General features: G+C 41.8%; 1 protein-coding gene across 12 annotated transcripts in view; it reads left to right on the forward strand.

Moving 5' to 3' along the window:
• The first annotated feature begins 1,441 nt into the window (after positions 1-1,441).
• Positions 1,442-18,709, forward strand: part of HECTD1 (HECT domain E3 ubiquitin protein ligase 1) — a 63,915-nt gene continuing 46,647 nt past the window's right edge. For 3 of the 12 annotated variants that reach the window (XM_080977310.1, XM_080977311.1, XM_080977315.1), the window contains exons 1-2: positions 1,444-1,997; positions 15,526-15,792. In XM_080977310.1, coding sequence (XP_080833436.1) covers positions 15,653-15,792 — 140 coding nt within the window. In that variant the 5' untranslated portion in view covers positions 1,444-1,997; positions 15,526-15,652. Of the gene's footprint in view, positions 1,998-9,847; positions 10,153-15,525; positions 15,793-18,709 lie in introns of those variants that run through there. The other 9 variants (XM_080977313.1, XM_080977316.1, XM_080977321.1 and 6 more) reach the window with 7 other exon arrangements.

Consider the following 18,709-nt stretch of genomic DNA (forward strand, 5'->3'; position numbering starts at 1 on the left):
TGTTTTTAGCATTTATTGAAATGCTGTTTGAAACCTTAATAATTTTTTATTAATAAATGTGCATCCTGATTTTCAGAATGTTTCCCCTAAGTTAGTGAACATTTAAGTTAAAAATAAGCACATAACATACAAAACTTTCCAATAAAACACAGGAAAAAACAAAATACTGATAAGTGAAATGCTAGAAACCAACAAATAGTAAAACAAGTAGACGCTCAGATTACTATAGCCAACACCAACAAAATAAAACAGACTTGCAAACTAAGTCTTCCTTTAAGATACAGCCTGCAAAAAAACAGAAGTCTCCAGATATTTTCAGAAAGCCTTCAGTGTTGTGATCCTACACAGCCTGGTTGGCAATGAATTTCAACATACTTCATCAGTGTCCTCAATATAATGAGAACAAAATGTTCATCAAATTGTGCTTTTGAGAAATGCCACATATATATCAGATTGTCATAAAAGACTTAAGGCCAGAGTAAATGCCAGTCATACATAATTGCTCTTATAAAAAGCAATTCCTTAAATAAATGAACGGACATTTGCTGGGATAATAATTATGCACTGGCTTACAACAAAGGCAGCAGCAAATACACACACACACACACACACAGAGAGAGAGAGAGAGAGAGAGAGCGCGCGCGCATAACCAGCTTCAGGAATGTATCTAAAGCTGGAGCAAGCGGAAGCATGTGTGTACCAATGCCAGTCAAAGGAAGAGAGAGAGAAATAAGAATTACAAATGCTTCATCCTCTCTAGGAGAGGAGGGGAAATGACGTCATATAGAGCCCTCCCTACCAATTGTACTTCAATGGTCTGAGTATCTGCCTATTAGCAATATAGCTCTGTGGACTAGGCCCCTTCTCATGTTAACTAGCAATAATATGCATTTGTTAGGTTTGGCTGCTAATGTCCCACAAACTGAACCGAAGTCATATAAGGCTTTGTAGGGCATGATAACCAGTGCTTTGAATCATGCTTGGAAACAGACTGGTAGAAAGTCGTGTTGTTCTAACAAGGAGTTTCTGTTCTCCCTTTGACCAGCTCTCTGTTCCCAAGTACAGGGACTGACTCATCCCCCTTCACCGAACTACAGCTAAATACCACTTTGCAAACTCTTTTTGAAATTGTCAAAAACCCTAAGTCAAAAGTTCCACAGGGCATGCACAGCTATTGTGGTTAGGCAAGCCAAGCTGTACTACAGAAAAAGTGTTAGTCATCCTAGAATAAGTGTGGTTCTGCATTCACAGAATGATTGTATGTCATCCTCTTGCAATTCCTGATTGGCTGGAATCAAAGGTGACGCCTTCCTCATCACTTCAGCTCTTCGCCCGGCACAAGCAGGAAGTTTAAGCAGGGAGTTCACTTCCTGTCTGCTGGACTCACAAGCTTGAGGAGGCTACATCTATAGAACGTTTGCTCCATTATAGATTCTTTTTTAAGCAGAAAAAGATCCTGTCTGAAAGATGCTGTTAGTTATGTCTGAAAGTGGAAGTTGAGCAGAAACGGCTATATAAAGACTAGACTGATGTTTTCAAATACAGTGCACGATCAAAACTTACATTGCATACAGTCCTCAGGCAGAAACCACAGCAACATGACTAATCAAAACATTTGAAGAATGTAATAGTCAACCTTTAACACACTTCTCATTGCAGCACATTGCACAAGCTGGTGAATGGTAAACAGTGTGCTTTACAGCTGACGTAGCTGCACTTGTGATTACCGGGATCCAAGATTACAGACAGTGACACGATGGAAAAGCCACAAAGTTGACCCTATGTTCAGACATGTTCTAGGATTTTACAAGAGCCAAACTGAAAGAGAACTGCTGGGATCTTAATATGAAGTTTCACCCAACCCCCTTTTTTAAATGAAAAAGATTTAAAGCAGGATTTGCTTTTCTGGATAAAAGTCTTTTTCAAGAAGATGTCTGAAAAGCCATCTGGACTGAATAATACATTATACTGTGTAACCCTTTCAGTGGACCTATCAAGTAAGTAGCTAATCCTTTTGACTGTAACAAGAATAATCTGAAACAGGAAATGATTTTTTTCTGTGAAAAAGCACAACAGATTGAAACATTTGTTTCTTTAAGAAAATAAATTATATGGTGATTAATTTAAGGATAAGTGGAAAAGGTGAATGTTCTGCATTCTGTGCTAGGTAGGAATAAAGCAGAAGTACAGAAAAACAACATTGCGAAGCATTTGATCACAAGTATAATAAATGTGTTTTGTTCTTCTTACACCTGGAAAAATGTGTCATTCCAAGCAATGTTGCTAAGATCTATGGGGTCACTTAGGGTACCTCTACCATGCTCAGATTTCTGAATCTCATAATGGTTTAATACACAGAAGCATCAGTCATGCAGTGCTTTGAAATATGACTAATGAAAATGTTTATGTTAAAATTTAAAAATGACACAAATTTAATTGGGAAAGTGCGTGAGGCAGGAACTGTTTTTGTGATATTTTGAGGCACATAAATAAAACTAAAATCCAAAGGATTAAAATAAAAATATTTTATATTGTTAATGCCATTTTAACAATTTATCCCAATTTGTTTTACTTATTAAAACAACTGTATATCTTTTGAATAATGGCAGATTGACAGTCAAAAGTGACAGGGTAAAAAGCACAAACTCCACAGTGCCTTTTAATTGCTTCACTGTAGACTATTTGGAATAAATGCTGATGTTTACTATCTCAGGTGGGTTTTGCCCCATTTTAGACTGAAGCTAAAATATTTTTCCGATAATCACTTATCTCCAGCTCTGTCCTATTTAACAATTAAAAACGAGTGGGTACTTAAACTTCTTGATTGAATTTGCTATAAAACAGCTAACCTCCCCAGCAGTGGGATCAAAATGTTTTCCACAAGGCTCACACCTATGACAAGCCCACTGTCTGAAATTTATTTTGGTTTAGAAGCCCTTAAAGACAAATGTTCCATTGAATGGGCTTACTCTCACAAATTTCCCTCAAGCCACCAATTTACTACGCCCATCTCCATGTTTCATCAGTCCACCCAGCTCATAATCTAGTCTCCATCCACGGGAACACTATCAATCCTTTGTGCTAGGTTTAGGTAGTCAGGTTTGTGTCTTACCAGATTTAGTATTTAAAGTTAAGTTAATATTTACTGGTGTTCTGTCCTGGAACCTGAAACAGGAGCTGATGGCATTACAATCAGCTTTCCCCTCCCTGATCATTAAAGAAAACCCAGAATAGCTGAATGGAGACTGAATGTGCTCTGTAGCCATGGAATGCTGACCAATGCTGTGGGCAGGGCAGGTGATGGAAACTGGGTGGGAATGGAATGGACTATCCTGGAGGATGGCATAACTGACTGGAATACTAAACAGAACACTCCACACAGCAATGTCAATTTCAGTCTCTCTCTTTTCAATTGTTCCAATCTTGTTTGTGCTCCTGTTTGTGGAAAAGATACATATGTGTTATTGTTTTTTTTAAAAAAAGAAGTCCACATGAACAATCAGATGCATCTTTGTGTTCATGTCTCCTAATATACACATTTATGTATGTTGTCCAGTATGTGGGATTTTTGCAAAACATTTAAAGGAGTGTATTTTGCACATGATTTTCACTAATATACACTTTTGTGTGCATATGTGGCATCACAACATTTGGAGAAGTACGAATTTCTGAGAACTGTGTTTCAGTTCTCATATTGTTTTGGGAAGCATGAATGTGGTAGGTTCAAAATAAAATGCAAAGTGAACTAATTTCCTCTGCCATCCCTAATCTTGGCTTTCTCTGACAAACATCAAGTCATATACAATATTTTACAATCCACATATCTTCCCAATTTCCATTCAGTGGTAATTAAAATATAACTTCTTGTTGTTAAAGCATTATTTTACACTTATTGACACATCACATGTCAGTCAGAGTAACTAAAGACTTCCTAAATGATGTCTGCCTAGGACAGTGACATGTGACTGCCTGGTCCTGTGTGAGGTGGAAGAACTGCCATTGTCTTCAGGTTCTCTGCATACTTCCATTTTCCTGGTGACTACAGGAAGGATCTGCCACATAGTCACCACTATTTAAATAAACTATAATCTTATGTTAATTATATTATTAACTTCTTTTGTGACTAATGGCCTAACTAAAAATGTCATGCAACTCTACAAAAAGAACCACTGTGATGACCCAGTGTGCCTGAATGTGACCTTTTTTCACAGCAAATCACAGAGAGTAATTATATACAGAATGTTCTGAGTAGATGGTTCCTACTTAATGATGGATTTCAGAACCATAGATTACAGGTTTTAAAACTAATGAGCTAAATCCTAACACTAGAATGACAGTTCAATTTCTATCCTAGAACATGATCAGCAGATTATGCCCCATTAATTTAACAGAAACTATATTTCATGTAATGCATGTTCAGAACTGCAGCTTTGAAGGTTGTAACACAATGTTTACTGATTATTTAGGGTTTTTTTTATAATGCATGTCGTGATCAAAGGTCTTCCTAAGGCAGTTCACAATAAACAGCAAGAAAAAAAATTAAAGGGTGCTCTATTTTATGCAGATTTAACCACACACAATTAAGAATGTTAACTAACCTCCAACCTCTTTACCCCTCATTCCTGAACACATTAAACCCAGTTGAGGGAATCCAATGTACCCAACCATATATGAACAAGGTTTGCCCATTCTCTTTCATGCTGAGGGAAATTCTGTGACATATTAAAAATGATGGTGTCTATACATTCACCAATAATGAATGTATATACACAAACAATTTGTGTATATAGTCACTGTTAAAATATCTCTCACATGGTGGGTCTATCTGCAGAAAGCTGTTTGTCTCAAGGCTGTGGTTGCCTCCTGTGTAGGAATGAATGAAACAGCCTATTTCTGTCCTGTGTCAGTTTCTCCTACATGCAAAAATGAGTCCAGGACACTCTGTTCATGTGCAATTTTTTAAATAAAAGAGTGAACACTGAACAGTTCTACTAACAAAACAAATTAAAAACCAGGTACTTATGAGGTAGTCCTTGGACTGACTTCTTTGTACTGTACTGCATCTGTACTCTCCAGAGGCACATATTTCCCCCATACAATACTCCAGGAAGGGACTACACATTATGGCATATGGTTGCTTCCTGGGAGCATCTTAAAATACTAAAAAAAAAGCACGTAGGCATGTCATAATGTCAAAGTTGTAACGTCTTTACAATCAAATGGCTCAAGCTATTGACATGATCACCCCTGAGCGCCCTTTCACTTCGTGGAGCCCAATTGGCCCTCTGGTATAATACTCCAGAGCGTAGGGGGAGGAAACAAGCTGGGAAACAGCTTGAACGCAAGTGGAGGAAAAATCCAAATGAATGCAACCAAACAGTGGTAAGGGCTCATTACTGAGCCTACCTAGTGGCAGTGAAGGAAGCAAAGAAGGCATACTTTACTGCCTCCATTGCATCATTATGTAGTCCAGCAGAGCTTTTCTGGGTTGTACAAGGCCTTTTACAGGCTGGCCCAAAGGAAGTGATAGAACCAACAGTACCTCACTGTGACTTGTTTGCAAAGCATTTTGAGGATAAAATCGCCTGCGTCTATCAATACCTAGCAGATGAATCTCATGGGGTGTCCAGAGCACAGTCTAGTCATGTTGTGTTGGATGAGTTTTAGTTGGTAAGGCTCAAGGATGTGGACAAGGTGCTCAGATCAGTCAGGGTGACCACTTGCACTCTAGACCCTTGCCCCTCTTGGCTGATAAAAATCAGCAGGGAGGGAACAGGTAGCTGGGCCAGGGAGGTGATCAATGCCTCTATACGAGGGGGTGGTCCCTGCCTGTTTGAAGGAGGCAGTGGTAAAACCACTCCTTAAGAAACCTTCCCTGGATTCGGAAAACCTAAGCAACTACTGGCCAATTGCTAATCTCCCTTTCCTAAGCAAAGTTTTGGAGTGAGTGGTTGCAGACCAGTTCCAGGCGCTTTGGGAAGAAACTGATTTTCTGGATCCATTTCAATCGGGGTTAAGGCCCAGTTTTGGCACAGAAACTGGTTTGGTTACCCTGTATGATGACCTCGGTAGAGAGAGAGACAAGGGAAATGTGTCCCTGTTAATTCTTCTCAACCTCTCAGCGGCTTTCAATACCTTTGACCATGGTATCCTTCTCGAGAAACTGTCCCAACTATGGGTGGGTGGCACTGCTTTGCGGTGGTTCCAGTCCTACTTGGATGGCCGTTCCCTGAGGGTGTTACTTGGGGAATGCTTTTCAGCCCTGTGGAACCTTCAATGTGGGGTTCTGCAGGGCTCAATTCTATCCCCCACGTTGTTTAACATCTACATGAAACTGCTGGGAGGTTTGGAGTATGTTGTCAGCAGTATGTTGATGGCCCTCTGCTCTATTTCTCCTTTACATCTGCAGGTGAGGCAGTGAAAGTGCTGGACCAGTGTCTTGCTTTGGTAATGGACTGGAGGAGAGCCAACAAACTGAAACTCAATCCAGATAAGACTTAGGCACTGTTAGTGGGTGGTTCCCTAGACCAGATAGGTGGGAGACTGCCTGCTCTTGATGGTGTTACACTTCCTCTGAAGGAGCAGGTTTGTAGATTCGGGATACTCCTGGATCCTTTGCTGTTGCTCGAGGCTCAGGTGACCTCAGTGGCCAGGAGTGCCTTCCATCAAGCTTTGACTGGTGGCCCAGCTACGCCTCTATCTGGACAAGGATAGCCTACTGTTGTCTGTGCTCTGGTAACCTCAAGGTTAGATTACTGCAAAAACATTCCTTTTTAACCAGGCCTTTGGTTGTTTTGATTGGCATCCTATGCCTTTTTAAAATGTAAGGGTTAATTTGGCAGGGGGGGGTTATTGGGTTGTTTTAATTTTGATTATATATTTTGTGGTTTTATATTTTGATTTTCTTCTGTGAACCACCCTGAGACCTCTGGGTATAGGGCGGTATATAAATTATTATTATTATTAATAATAATATACAAAGAAATGAGGTGTCAGAGAACTGCCTTCTACATATATTTTATTATTATTATTATTATTTTGCTTTGCCTTCTACATAGTGTAGTTGCATTGTCCCCATGGCTCTGCTGGTGTGTAAATGACAGAGACTAATGCTCAGATTTACATTCCAATTTGCCCATGAGTCCACGAGGCTGAAATGGTTAGGTTCTCTCCTAATTGTGGAGCAAACTGGAAGCCTCTGAAATCCTTACCATTGAGTTAACCCTGCCCTGTGGAACTGCAGTCACTGGCAGAGGAAGAGGAGTGTGGGGGGAGCACCCCGTCCCTGGAGATCCCAGTAGAGTGCCATCGCGGCTGCCCGTGCTGCCCCTGCAGGCAGCATGCCCCGCCCCCATGATGCACACCAGCCCCGCCCTGCCCCGCCTGCTTTTCGCCCCGCCCCAGTGCCAGAGCATGAAGCTCTGCCACTGACTGCAGTCATACATATATGGATTCTCTGCTTCCATCAACCTTTATGCTAAAGAGAAATGGACCATGACTAGCACATGTACTCACTGGAGAATTGTTCATTTTAACTAAAATTTTTGAACTGCTTGGGAGCTCCCCTGGAACTGCTTGAGAAATATACATACCTTGTAAATTAATGGTTTGGCCATATGTTTACTACATTACTTCATAAAGAGTGCCATTTCCGTTTCCCATTTTTGGAGAGATGCAGCAAGCTCCAAAGGCCTTTTTAAAAAAAATACCTCATTTGGACAGCTTCTCCCTCCTTTTAATTTGTGCCTTTGGCATAGTGGTACCTCAGGACAGAAATAGCACCTTGAGCCTTACCAACTGAAACTCATCCAACACAACTTTGCTTCAGGATGAGAACAGAAATTGCACGACGGCGGTGCAGTAGCAACGGGAGGCCCCATTAGCTAAAGTGGTACCTCAGGTTAAGAACAGTTTCAGGTTAAGAACGGACCTCCAGAACGAATTAAGTTCTTAACCCGAGGTACCACTGTACATTGGTTGGGAAGGGCTGATGCAAAAGAGGGCAGGACTCCTGCACCTTTAATAGTTGTACTGAAGAGCTAATTGCATGACAAGCTACACCTGCTGGAATTCTCTTACATTCAAGGTGCAAGAGCCCTGTCCTTGTTTGGTGTTTTTTTTCCAGTTAATATTTATGTATACTTTGTATATAACTGAACTTACACTCAATTACTTAATATTATGTAGAATCAGTGAGCTAGTCAGAAATGTAGGTGTCCCTGAGAAATACTTCATTTGTGGTCCGAAACACTGGAGGTGTCACCCACCTCAACCCCCCAGTGTAGCATCAGACAGATAAGGCTTAGACTGGAGACACATAGACTGAAATGGCTGCTCAACCATTAATTAAATTAAATAACATAAAATTAATTAATTAAACTCACTTGGCCGCTCATTGTCCCTTGGTATAAATTGTTTTGTAGGATTGTGGTGAGGAGAGTTGAATCCTGAGCACATTGGGAGAAGGAATATAGGAAATATTATTAAATGTTGGGCGGTAAAATTAGCACTCCTTATATTGCCCTTCTAATGTGATGTCTTTGCTGCCCACATGCTCACATAGATTGGCTCTTCAAGTGGAGAAAACACTACAGGACCACCTTGACTAGGGATAATTGTTGGACTCCCAACTTCCAGCATCTTTGGATGGGGCTGATAGGAGTTTAGAGCCCAACAGCATCTGGAGGGTCACCCTATCTCTGACTTAGGCTGTGTACACCCCCCCATACATTTAAAGCACTTTTCCTTTTCCTATAAATAACCCTGGAGATTGTCGTTCACCCTCCTGGAGTGACAATTCCCAAGCACCCTTAACAGTTCCCACAAGCGTTTGGTGGTGGGCGATGTGCTTTAAATAGACAGTGTCTGTGCAGTATATGCAGTTCGAGAACAACCTGCGGTCCCAAATGGCCAGGTGCACTCACTGCCCCAGAAGGGTGGAGTATAAATAATAGTATTTTAAAGTTTTTTTTATAAAAATATATATAATGAAGGCAAGCGCATTTTCCTTCTGAAGTCCCCCTCCCCGGCCCTTGTGGGTGGACCTGCAGTTCTTCTAATCCCTGCCCATTCCCCAGGCTTGTTGGGCCTGAGGGGAGCCACCCCGTTCTCCGAGCTACAGCTAGGAGGAACCTCCGCTCACCCAAGAAACTTGAAATAAAAAAATCCTTCCAGTAGCACCTTTAAGACCAACTAAGTTAGTTCTTGGTATGAGCTTTCGTGTGCAAGCACACTTCTTCAGATAGTGAAACTTGGTTGTCCTTAATAAAATCGCCCCCTCACATCTCTCTTTAAAGCCACAGGAGCCAGTGGGCCGCGGATCCCGCAAGGTAATGGCGACTCGAGTGAAGAATTTCTGTTCCTCTCGTTCAGTCCCTCGTTCGCCTGCTGCTGCGACCCAAGTTCGCTCCAATTTGGACATGAGAAGCTGGGCCGAGGCGGGTGGGGAGAGACATGTGTAGTATATGATATGAGGGGAGGTCGCTTCTTCCTCGTCTTTAACGAGGGAGGGGGGAGAATAAAAGTTCGCCATTGCGCCCTGAGGAACGCGATAGGGCGCTTCCTGTTGCTGCTGCTTCTTCCAATTCAACCCATCCCGACGCTTCCCCAACGTTACGGAGGGGCGAGGAAGCTGAGGGAAAACCAGTCCGAGAAGTAACCGGCGGCGGGTAAGAAAAGAGCGTAGGAAACGCCGGCGCGAGCTTGGCCTCCGCAGCGCCCCCTCTGCCGGCCCTCGGTATCTCCCAGCGTCTGCCCGAGCGTGACTCCGAGGCTGGCGGGCTCCTCCCCCTCCCGCTCCCCTTCCTCCTCCTCCTCCCCCTCTCGTGTCTGTGGCGCTCGCTTCCCCGTCACCCTCCCCCTCCCGCTCTTGTGCCGGGAGGATCAAGATGGACGGGGTGCGTCGCTGCCTGGCGATGGACTGAGGGAGGTGAGCGAAGGACGCCGGGAAGCTGAGGCGGCCACAGCGGCGGCGGCGTCTGAGGAGAAAGTCTGCGGCGCCGCGGAGAGCGAGCGACTCACTCACTCGGGCAGCGGGGAGGAGGAAACAAGAGCGCGGCGGGGCCTCGCGGCGGCCTTTCCTAAGCCGCCTGACCGGGTCACCCTGCGAGGCCTGCGGCTGCCAGACAACGCGAGCGCCGCGGCCCGGCCCGGGTAAGAAGAGGAGGCGGGGAGAGCTGGGGCTCCGAGGCAGGCGGTTCCGGGACGGCTGCGCCGCTGGGCTTGGGGGTCCGTGTGGGGAAGGCGGCTGGAGCGGGGAGGCTGGAGAGAGGCCACGCCGAGTCCCGGCGCGGCGGGGCTTGGTAGGCCTGGGGAAACGGAGGGTTTGGGGACGGGAGGGTAGCGAGCGGGGTCGCCTGTCCGGGCTGCCGCGAAGAGATCTGGTTGGGGCCTGTGGGCCTAGTAGGAGGCGAGGCGAGGCGAGGCGAGGCGAGCAGGTGCTTCTTCCTCGGGGCTCGCCTGAGCCCTGGGCTGCGGGCCCTGTGGAGGGGAAGTGATCGGCTTCCTCTCGGTGCCTGAGCTTGTGGCCTTACGTTGTTTTCGGCTCTCCTTTGTGACTAGGGGTTGTAATGCTAACCGTGTCTACTCGGGAGGGAATGCTGTTGAGTTCAGCGGGGCTTACTCTCGGAGAATTGCGGGTGGGGTTGGATTGCAAGCCGGATCTGTAAAAGTCAGTGTAACATCCCTGGTTGTATTGTCTGGCGTTGGCGTTATTCAATCTCGTCGTAGAAGGTCGGCAAATAATTATATCACGAACGTGTGAAGGTACCTCATGGTCAGGCTGTCGGTCTGTGTAGCCCAGTAGTTATCTACTCTGACCGGCAGCGGTTCTCCAAAGTCTTGGGTAACTTCCAGCCCTGTTACCTAAGATCCTTTTAACTGGATATACTGCGGACTGAACCCTTCTGTGTGGAAAGCATGTGCTTTGCCACAAAAGTTTGGCCCCTTCCCCCACATTTATTACTTTGTGGGAGAGTGTGCCTGACTGTGTGTTTGACTTTTATTTATTTAAGCTAAGTGTGTCTTTCACTGTGCATGTAGGCAACCTTTGAAGGATTTACCTTTGTGATATATGTATTTAATACAGGACAAAGTTTGTTGTTGTTGTTGTTACCTGGGGTTTTTCAGCCTGCAGGAATTATTCTATTGTTTTTAGTTTGGTCTCTCATGCAGACCAAGTTGAAAGTAAGTTTGACTAATTTCTATGTAACTTTTTTTATAACTGGGTAGTATTTTACATCATAAGGCTAGTCTTTTTTGGGAATGCTCCCCCCCCCCATGTTGTTAAAAGGTAACATTATTAATTGCTAACATGTCACAAGCAAACACAAGCAGACTTTGCCCAACAATATTTTTTTTAAAGGCACAATTCTGGAGAGAGTCTTCCTCTCCCTAATACGTCAGTAAGTGAAGAAACTTTGTACAGTTAACTTTTTCCATGTTTGTAATATAATTCATTTATGGAAGGATAAAAGCAAATGTGTGAAAGGGCATATTTACTTCAGCAAATTGCTTTTGTGTGTGGTGGTTATATTGATCCAGGAACAGCCTCAGGTTTACAAAAATAGGTAATTACTTGTATGTTAAAGAAGCTTTAATATGCCAATAAAGATAGCATGTAGCTTCTGAAGTACAAGGGAATTATGAGAATTTTTCAGCTGTTTTCAGCTTATCATTAGTTTTTATACTGGTTTTCTATAACAAATTATACCCAAAGTGGCTTAATACATAAGAAAGAGTGATGTGTATCAGAATTTTTTAAAAACCTAGTAATACAAGGTATCAGCAGTACATTAAGATAGTAATCCATATTAGTAGCCTATCAAATCACTGAGACCAATTAATTTTTTAAAAAAACTTTAAAATAATTTTTTAAAAGCAACATTGACATAAAGTTTACTATCAATCTCTAAAAACTATAAAAAATTGAATGACAGCAAGAACAGAACTTTAGGAACAGATAAATAAGTAAGCAATGCCCAGAAGCAGTGGGAATGGCATACATAGCTTAGTGCATATATAGAAAGATATAATTTGATGTAAAACAAGTCAATAAGGTATAGCATTCAAAATACATTCCCTGATCTCTCCATTGCATTGGAAGGCCACGCCAAAAAGTTTCAAAATAGTTAACAGTAAACCAGGTTACCAGAGCATGCACTTTTGTGGCTAAGCCATCCCTTTCCAGGAGCAGTTGTAGTTGGTGAGGCAGCCAAAGGTTGCCATTTGCCATTGCCATTTGGACATTTGGTGACTACTCCCAGGGACTACAAACTTGTTCCTTCAAGGGAGTGCAGTCCTATCTAGAGCAGGCTGTCTGCCTCATTCCCCAGCATGAGAACCAACAACCCAAAGGACCTTCATCTTTCCAGGATTCAGTCACAATTTATTGACTGTAATCTAGTTCATTACAGTGGTCCAGCGCCTGCACACCCTCAGCTGACTTAGATGACAGAAGTAATAGAAGTGGTTGTCATGCCATCACCATCCCAAAGGTAAAGGTACCCCTGCCCGTACGGGCCAGTCTTGCCAGACTCCAGGGTTGTGCGCTCATCTCACTCTATAGGCCGGGAGCCAGCGCTGTCCACAGACACTTCCGGGTCACGTGGCCAGTGTGACAAGCTGCATCTGGCGAGCCAGCGCAGCACACGGAACACCGTTTACCTTCCCGCTGGTAAGCGGTCCCTATTTATCTACTTGCACCCGGGTGTGCTTTCAAACTGCTAGGTTGGTAGGCGCTGGGACCGAACGACGGGAGCACACCCCGCCACGGGGATTCAAACCGCCGACCATGCGATCGGCAAGTCCTAGGCGCTGAGGTTTTACCCACAGCGCCACCCGCGTTACCCAAAGGTACCCAACTCCAAATCCCTTAATGACTTCTCTAAATGGCTTCATATAGATATAAATAACTTGGGGGACAAGATGGATCCCTGTGGTATCCCCACAGCACAGCTGTTATGGGGAAGAGCAAAAGACTCAATGCAGCCCTTTGAAATTTATCCTGCAGGTAGAAGCAGAGCTACCATAATACCACGCCTGTAGAGTTGGTCCAGCATAACCCCCTACCCTGCAGCATTGGTCCAGCAAGATACCATAGTCAGTGGTATCAAAAGCTGATTCAAAGTCCAAGAGAACCAACAGGGTCATAATATTCCTGTCTCTGTCATAAAGCTGCTCATTCATCAGGTTAACCAAGTCTGTTTTGGTTTCAAAGCCTGACCTGAAGCCAGACTGAAATTGGTCTAAATAATTTGATTCTTCTAAGAACACCTAAAGGTGGCCACTCCAGCACCTTCCCAAGAAAGGGGGCATTAGCAACAAGGCATCCAGTCCCATAGTAATGGGATATTATGTGGTGGAGATACCACCATTTTCTAATCACTGCTGCTTTCTGCCTGCCAGTGAATAAGGTGGGAGGAGTGGCTATTACTTTTACCTACTGAGGTTGGGTTTTTAAAAATTTCCCACCCATGGACTGCTATGGTGGGGGTGGGAATAACACTAGTTCCTGGGCTGGCATAGTTTTGCCACCGTTTTTGGAGTATTTCATGAGAGTGAGATTTTGTAGGATTCTGTGGGTCAGGGTTTTGCCTGACATACCCACAGAATGTCTCCCTTTGTCCTTCACTGTGGATGATTGTTTCTGCCTGTGGAATAGCAGTGGCAGTAGACATCATTTCTCTGCTCACTGAGAAGGTCTGGAGGATCTGGACAGCTTTATTGGGAGTTTAGGGTATGTTCTGTTAGAAAGATGCAGCTCTGAGCTCAGTGAAACTTTTAAGTAAATATGAATTGGCTTGGGCTGAAGCTGTGGGTAGTGCAGTCCAAAAGAGTGCTCCTAGTGTAGCCTGTAATTGCCACATTTGTTGGTATCTCTTCACTGATATACATACCCCTTCAGTTACAAATAGGCAGTCTGTTAGAGGGATGTTTGTGTCAAGGTGAATGAAAACAGCAACAATCGGAATTCTTTAAACCAAAATTTATTAGGGTAATAGTCAGTGTTGGTTATATTCAGAGTAGACTCATTGTAACTTATGGACAAGTACATTGATTGCATTGAGTCTGCTCTAAGTAATATTGGATATCACACTAACTTTATTTCCTTAAATATTTAAGGAATATTTGGTCATAATTAGCAATGTTATGGCAGCAGAAAAAGTTCCTTCTTAGTCTTTAGGATTCATTTTAATCATTATGTGGTCACTACTTGAATCTTGGAGGGGATCATTATGTCAATACCTTATAGCCTAAGAGGAAGATAAAAAATGCTTCAGTAGATGTTCCAGTTGTAAAAAAAACCAACTTGATTATTATTTAGGAAGAGGATGTTAGTTCTTGAACTGCTAGTGTTCCGTTTTCCCTTTACAACCATAGTCATTTCTTACAAGGTATAATTACACCATCAACAAATGAATGCATAGTATTAGATACAAGCACTGATGAAGTACTGGAACATTGTGATTGTGACATTTTGCTGGTGTTGCCCTTTTTGGAACTGCTGGGCTTGATGTTGCCACCTTTGCATAATCAACCTATGTGTTGTATGCAAAACTCTTAACATGATGAATGAAAAGATATAAAGAAGATTAAATGTTAGGGCAGAAAAGCATATCAAATTCCTGGGAACCACTATTAATTTTTTATGCATCAGGCTCCCTCTAACTAAAATCCTTAGGTATCAATACTAGTTCTGTATCCTTGGGTGATCAGGCACTTGGCACTTTTACAGCCCTGGATAAATTATTTTAATAACATGAGTAATGTTTAATATCTGAGTACTGTTCCAATTACAGTGGTACCTCGGGTTAAGTACTTAATTCGTTCCGGAGGTCCGTTCTTAACCTGAAACTGTTCTTAACCTGAAGACCACTTTAGCTAATGGGGCCTCCTGCTGCTGCCGTGCCGCCAGAGCACAATTTCTGTTCTCATCCTGAAGCAAAGTTCTTAACCTGAAGCACTATTTCTGGGTTAGCGGAGTCTGTAACCTGAGGCGTATGTAACCTGAAGCGTATGTAACCCGAGGTACCACTGTTTACTACATCTTTGGGCAGCACACATACACACTTTTATATAGTGATATTTTTAAACATGTTTCTAGTTGTTATGGCTGCAATGATAACCTTGAAACTGTTTTAGCAGTGCCTTGTGAAATCTTCCAACACAAGACCAATTCTGTTGGTCAAGGATGACACTGTGCAGCACTTTTTCAATGATTAGCACAAAGAAAATAAAGTATACTAAATCATCAGATATAATCTATTGTGCATAGTTTATCCTGACTGCAAGAATTAGGTTACTGTGGTGCACAATTATTTCTGAAGTGTGCATTTTTTTTTGCAGTAAGTATCCGCTTGACAATTCTACACATATACTCGGAAATAAATTCCATTCAGTTCAATCAGGCTTTCTCCTGGGTATGTATGTATAGAATTGCAGCATAAAAATGTTGTGATACGGTTGGGAAGCACAATTTAAAATTTGACTGTACACCTCTTGATGGATTGCTTTTTCTTTTTTTAGGCGAAGACTACAGAAACCTGGGATCTTTGCAGAGTGGAAGATTTTTTGCACTCAAGTTATTCTGACCATATTTTAAAAATATTTTTGGGTTACTTTTTAATTTAAGAAAAGGCAGCTCTTTAAAATCATGGCAGATGTGGACCCAGATACATTGCTCGAGTGGCTGCAGATGGGGCAAGGAGATGAAAGAGACATGCAACTAATAGCTCTGGAGCAGTTATGTATGCTGCTTTTGATGTCTGACAATGTGGATCGATGCTTTGAAACGTAAGTAAATTTTTATTTTCATAATTTCATGCAGGCTTACATCTGCTGATCAATTTCATCCACATCATGCTGAAATACTGCTGTTTGAATCTGTTAACTAGTGTTTCTAGGCAGACTTGAGCAATCCATTGACACCTGTAGTGATCATTAAAAGAAGTAAAAAAAAAAAAAGAACAGCTGTAGCACTATCTGTTTTAACATCAGGTTTGTACTCTTGTTAAAGGCATGTTTCTTCTGGAGGCAGCTGGACTAATTTCCTTCTTGGGAGCTTGCTTGCTGCTTTTAGCATGCGTGCAGATCCTTGGGTATAACAAAAACATCTGCATTACAGCTTTTGCTCTACTTCATATGGATCTATTGGGGGGCGGAAGATAATTTTAATTAAGCATGTTTCCAGAAAAGGTGACAGAAGCAAGATCATTTTTAAAAGATCAATTTTTCATTTCAAGTTCTTCTAATTCTTTATGCTCTGAAATATTTAAGATTAGTGTTCGGTTCAGTTACTGTTAACTTTAAAACTTAGCAGAGGGTTTCAGCTGTGCCCTGACTAAATAACAATTATAAAATGTTGCAGCTGTTAGCAGAAATAGATTTTAGTACTAACCTTAGAAATTATGGGTCATAGTGGACAAGTTTGTTTTATAGTGCTTATATCATATCTTAATGTTTTAAAACATGATTCTCTTCTGAGAAGCTGAACTGAAAGTTAATAATTTTTAAGGTCTCTAAATTGTGTCAGGTGCTGCGGATGACTGGAAACAATTATTAAATAAGATACCTTTACTTATCGATACATTAGGAAAGAACTGTGGAGATTTAATAAGGTGCCTTTTGATTTTGAGATTAATAGGATTTTTTCTTTCCTTCAAGAGCTTGTAAGAGTAATTGTTATTAGAACAATATTGCTTTAAAAGTTTTCTTCTGAGCAGTAAACTGCTTTTTATTATGAACTAGAAAAGTTTCCCAGTTGTAATGAAATACATCTGCCAAGAGTAAGTAAACCCTTTGTTGTGACCAGAGAGCTTAAGAAACCACAAATTTTAGGGGGGAAATGGTAGCATGAATGCCTTGCCTGTTCTTGAGCCCCTATGTCTATTAGTTCTGGAACCATATTTTACCTAAAGTCAAGGAAAATGGAACATCTTTGCTATTTAAAAGTATGTTACTATGACTGAGAGCCTTAAAACCACAAACTTAAAATTAGCGAGATGGATACTGCACTCTGGTTCTTAGTGGACTTAACTAGTTTAAAGACAACCACTTCGGTATATAGGTTAGAAATTTGTTTGTAAAACTGTTGACTTTCAAAAAGCATTTTACAGGTAGTGATGTTCATTTCAGTCCTTCTGTCCTGTTAATATTAGTTGGTAGTGTTAAGTCACCTTTCTGTGACTGTGATTCAGGGAGCCTGATCATTAGTCATCACATTTTTTTCACAGTAACACTTCAGAAAGTTTTAAATACTATATATACTTTGATGCAGTTACCACTGAATTTTAAAATGATTGCTTCCGCCCTATGTTTCTAGCTTTTTATTTTAGCTGTAAGTAAGCAGCCTTGGGTCCCTGTGCGGGAAACCATCAGGATATAAATAAATATAAATAATAAAAATATCTATTATTAGTCATACTTTGAATAGACTTGGTGGGAGAAATTCATTGTAGCTCTATGGCAATTGTTCCATCAGCATCAGCATTTCAGCTAGTTAGAATGATCCCCCTTCCTCCCCCCAGCACTATTCTGGGGATTCTTTTGACATGCACCAAGCCAATTTGGGGAGGAGGGGGGAAATCCTTGTTAGAGGGACTTGTTAGTTGAATATCGCTCTCAGAGTTTTAACCACAGAGCTAGAATTTATAGTTGAAGTTGTGCAGAACCATAGTAAAATGGTTATGGGTAACATTGGTGCATGGTGTTTCCTGTCTATTTGCTACTCTGTTTGTAAATTTCAGAAATCTTTAAATTTCCCTCTCTATTAAAACTAATTGTGACACTGGATTCATTTGTTAGGTAAATAAGAACTCAAGAGTTGTTGTTTTTTGGTCTTTTTCTGTGGGGTAAAGTTATTTATCTTGTAATGGTTTCATGATGTGTATGTGTATTTTGACTTTGTTTTAAAGTATATTCCTTGCTAAAATGAGCAGCCCTGCTCAGGCATTGAATTCTTTGTGTTCCTAGGCTTGTCTGCTTCTATTTATATGTATACGTGAACATGCAATTTGCATGTTTACCTACAGAAAAGGAGGGTGGAATCTTTAATCTGGAGACAGTTACACACAATAGGGGTGATTGCACCAGGTTAATGCTATTTTACCAATGTTAATATGCTATTGCTTGCTTGGAGTAATTGGCAAGAATGGGAGGCAGTGGAAGACAGGAGTGCCTGGCGTGCTCTGGTCTATGGAATCAAGAAGAGTCGGACACAACTAAACGACTAAACAACAACAACAACAAATAAATTTAAAAATATATGTGAATAATATAGTATTTACTTAGGTTGAATTGTGGACAGTGAGTAAAATGGTTTTGCTGTTTGAGGCAACAAATGCGGTGTTACAGAGTAGCAAGATGGCTGGCTAGTCACTACAAGTTATTACCCAGGTTACCTAGACTCATGTTTCTTGAACAAAACTTTACAGTACTTAAATTCTTCCTATGGCAGCAATGGAAATGGACAGAATGGAGAGTTGCCATATGTGGAGAGGGACAGGCTCTAGGGATTCAGTAGGACTGCAGGTAGAATAAAGATTTAATTTATGGAATTTCTAAACTTTCAGGTTCATCCAGGTTGACTGAAACCTTCAGTGGTTTAGGGCCACTTTGCATGATTTTATGCAATAAGGTACTTAATGCTTACTGCCTCTTCCAGGCAAATTGGTTCCACTGTATCTCCAGGCATCTTCAAAACATTCTGGGT

This window comes from Podarcis pityusensis (genome assembly GCF_964106645.2).
Source record: "Podarcis pityusensis genome assembly, chromosome: 1".
In the NCBI taxonomy this organism is placed as follows: domain Eukaryota; kingdom Metazoa; phylum Chordata; class Lepidosauria; order Squamata; family Lacertidae; genus Podarcis; species Podarcis pityusensis.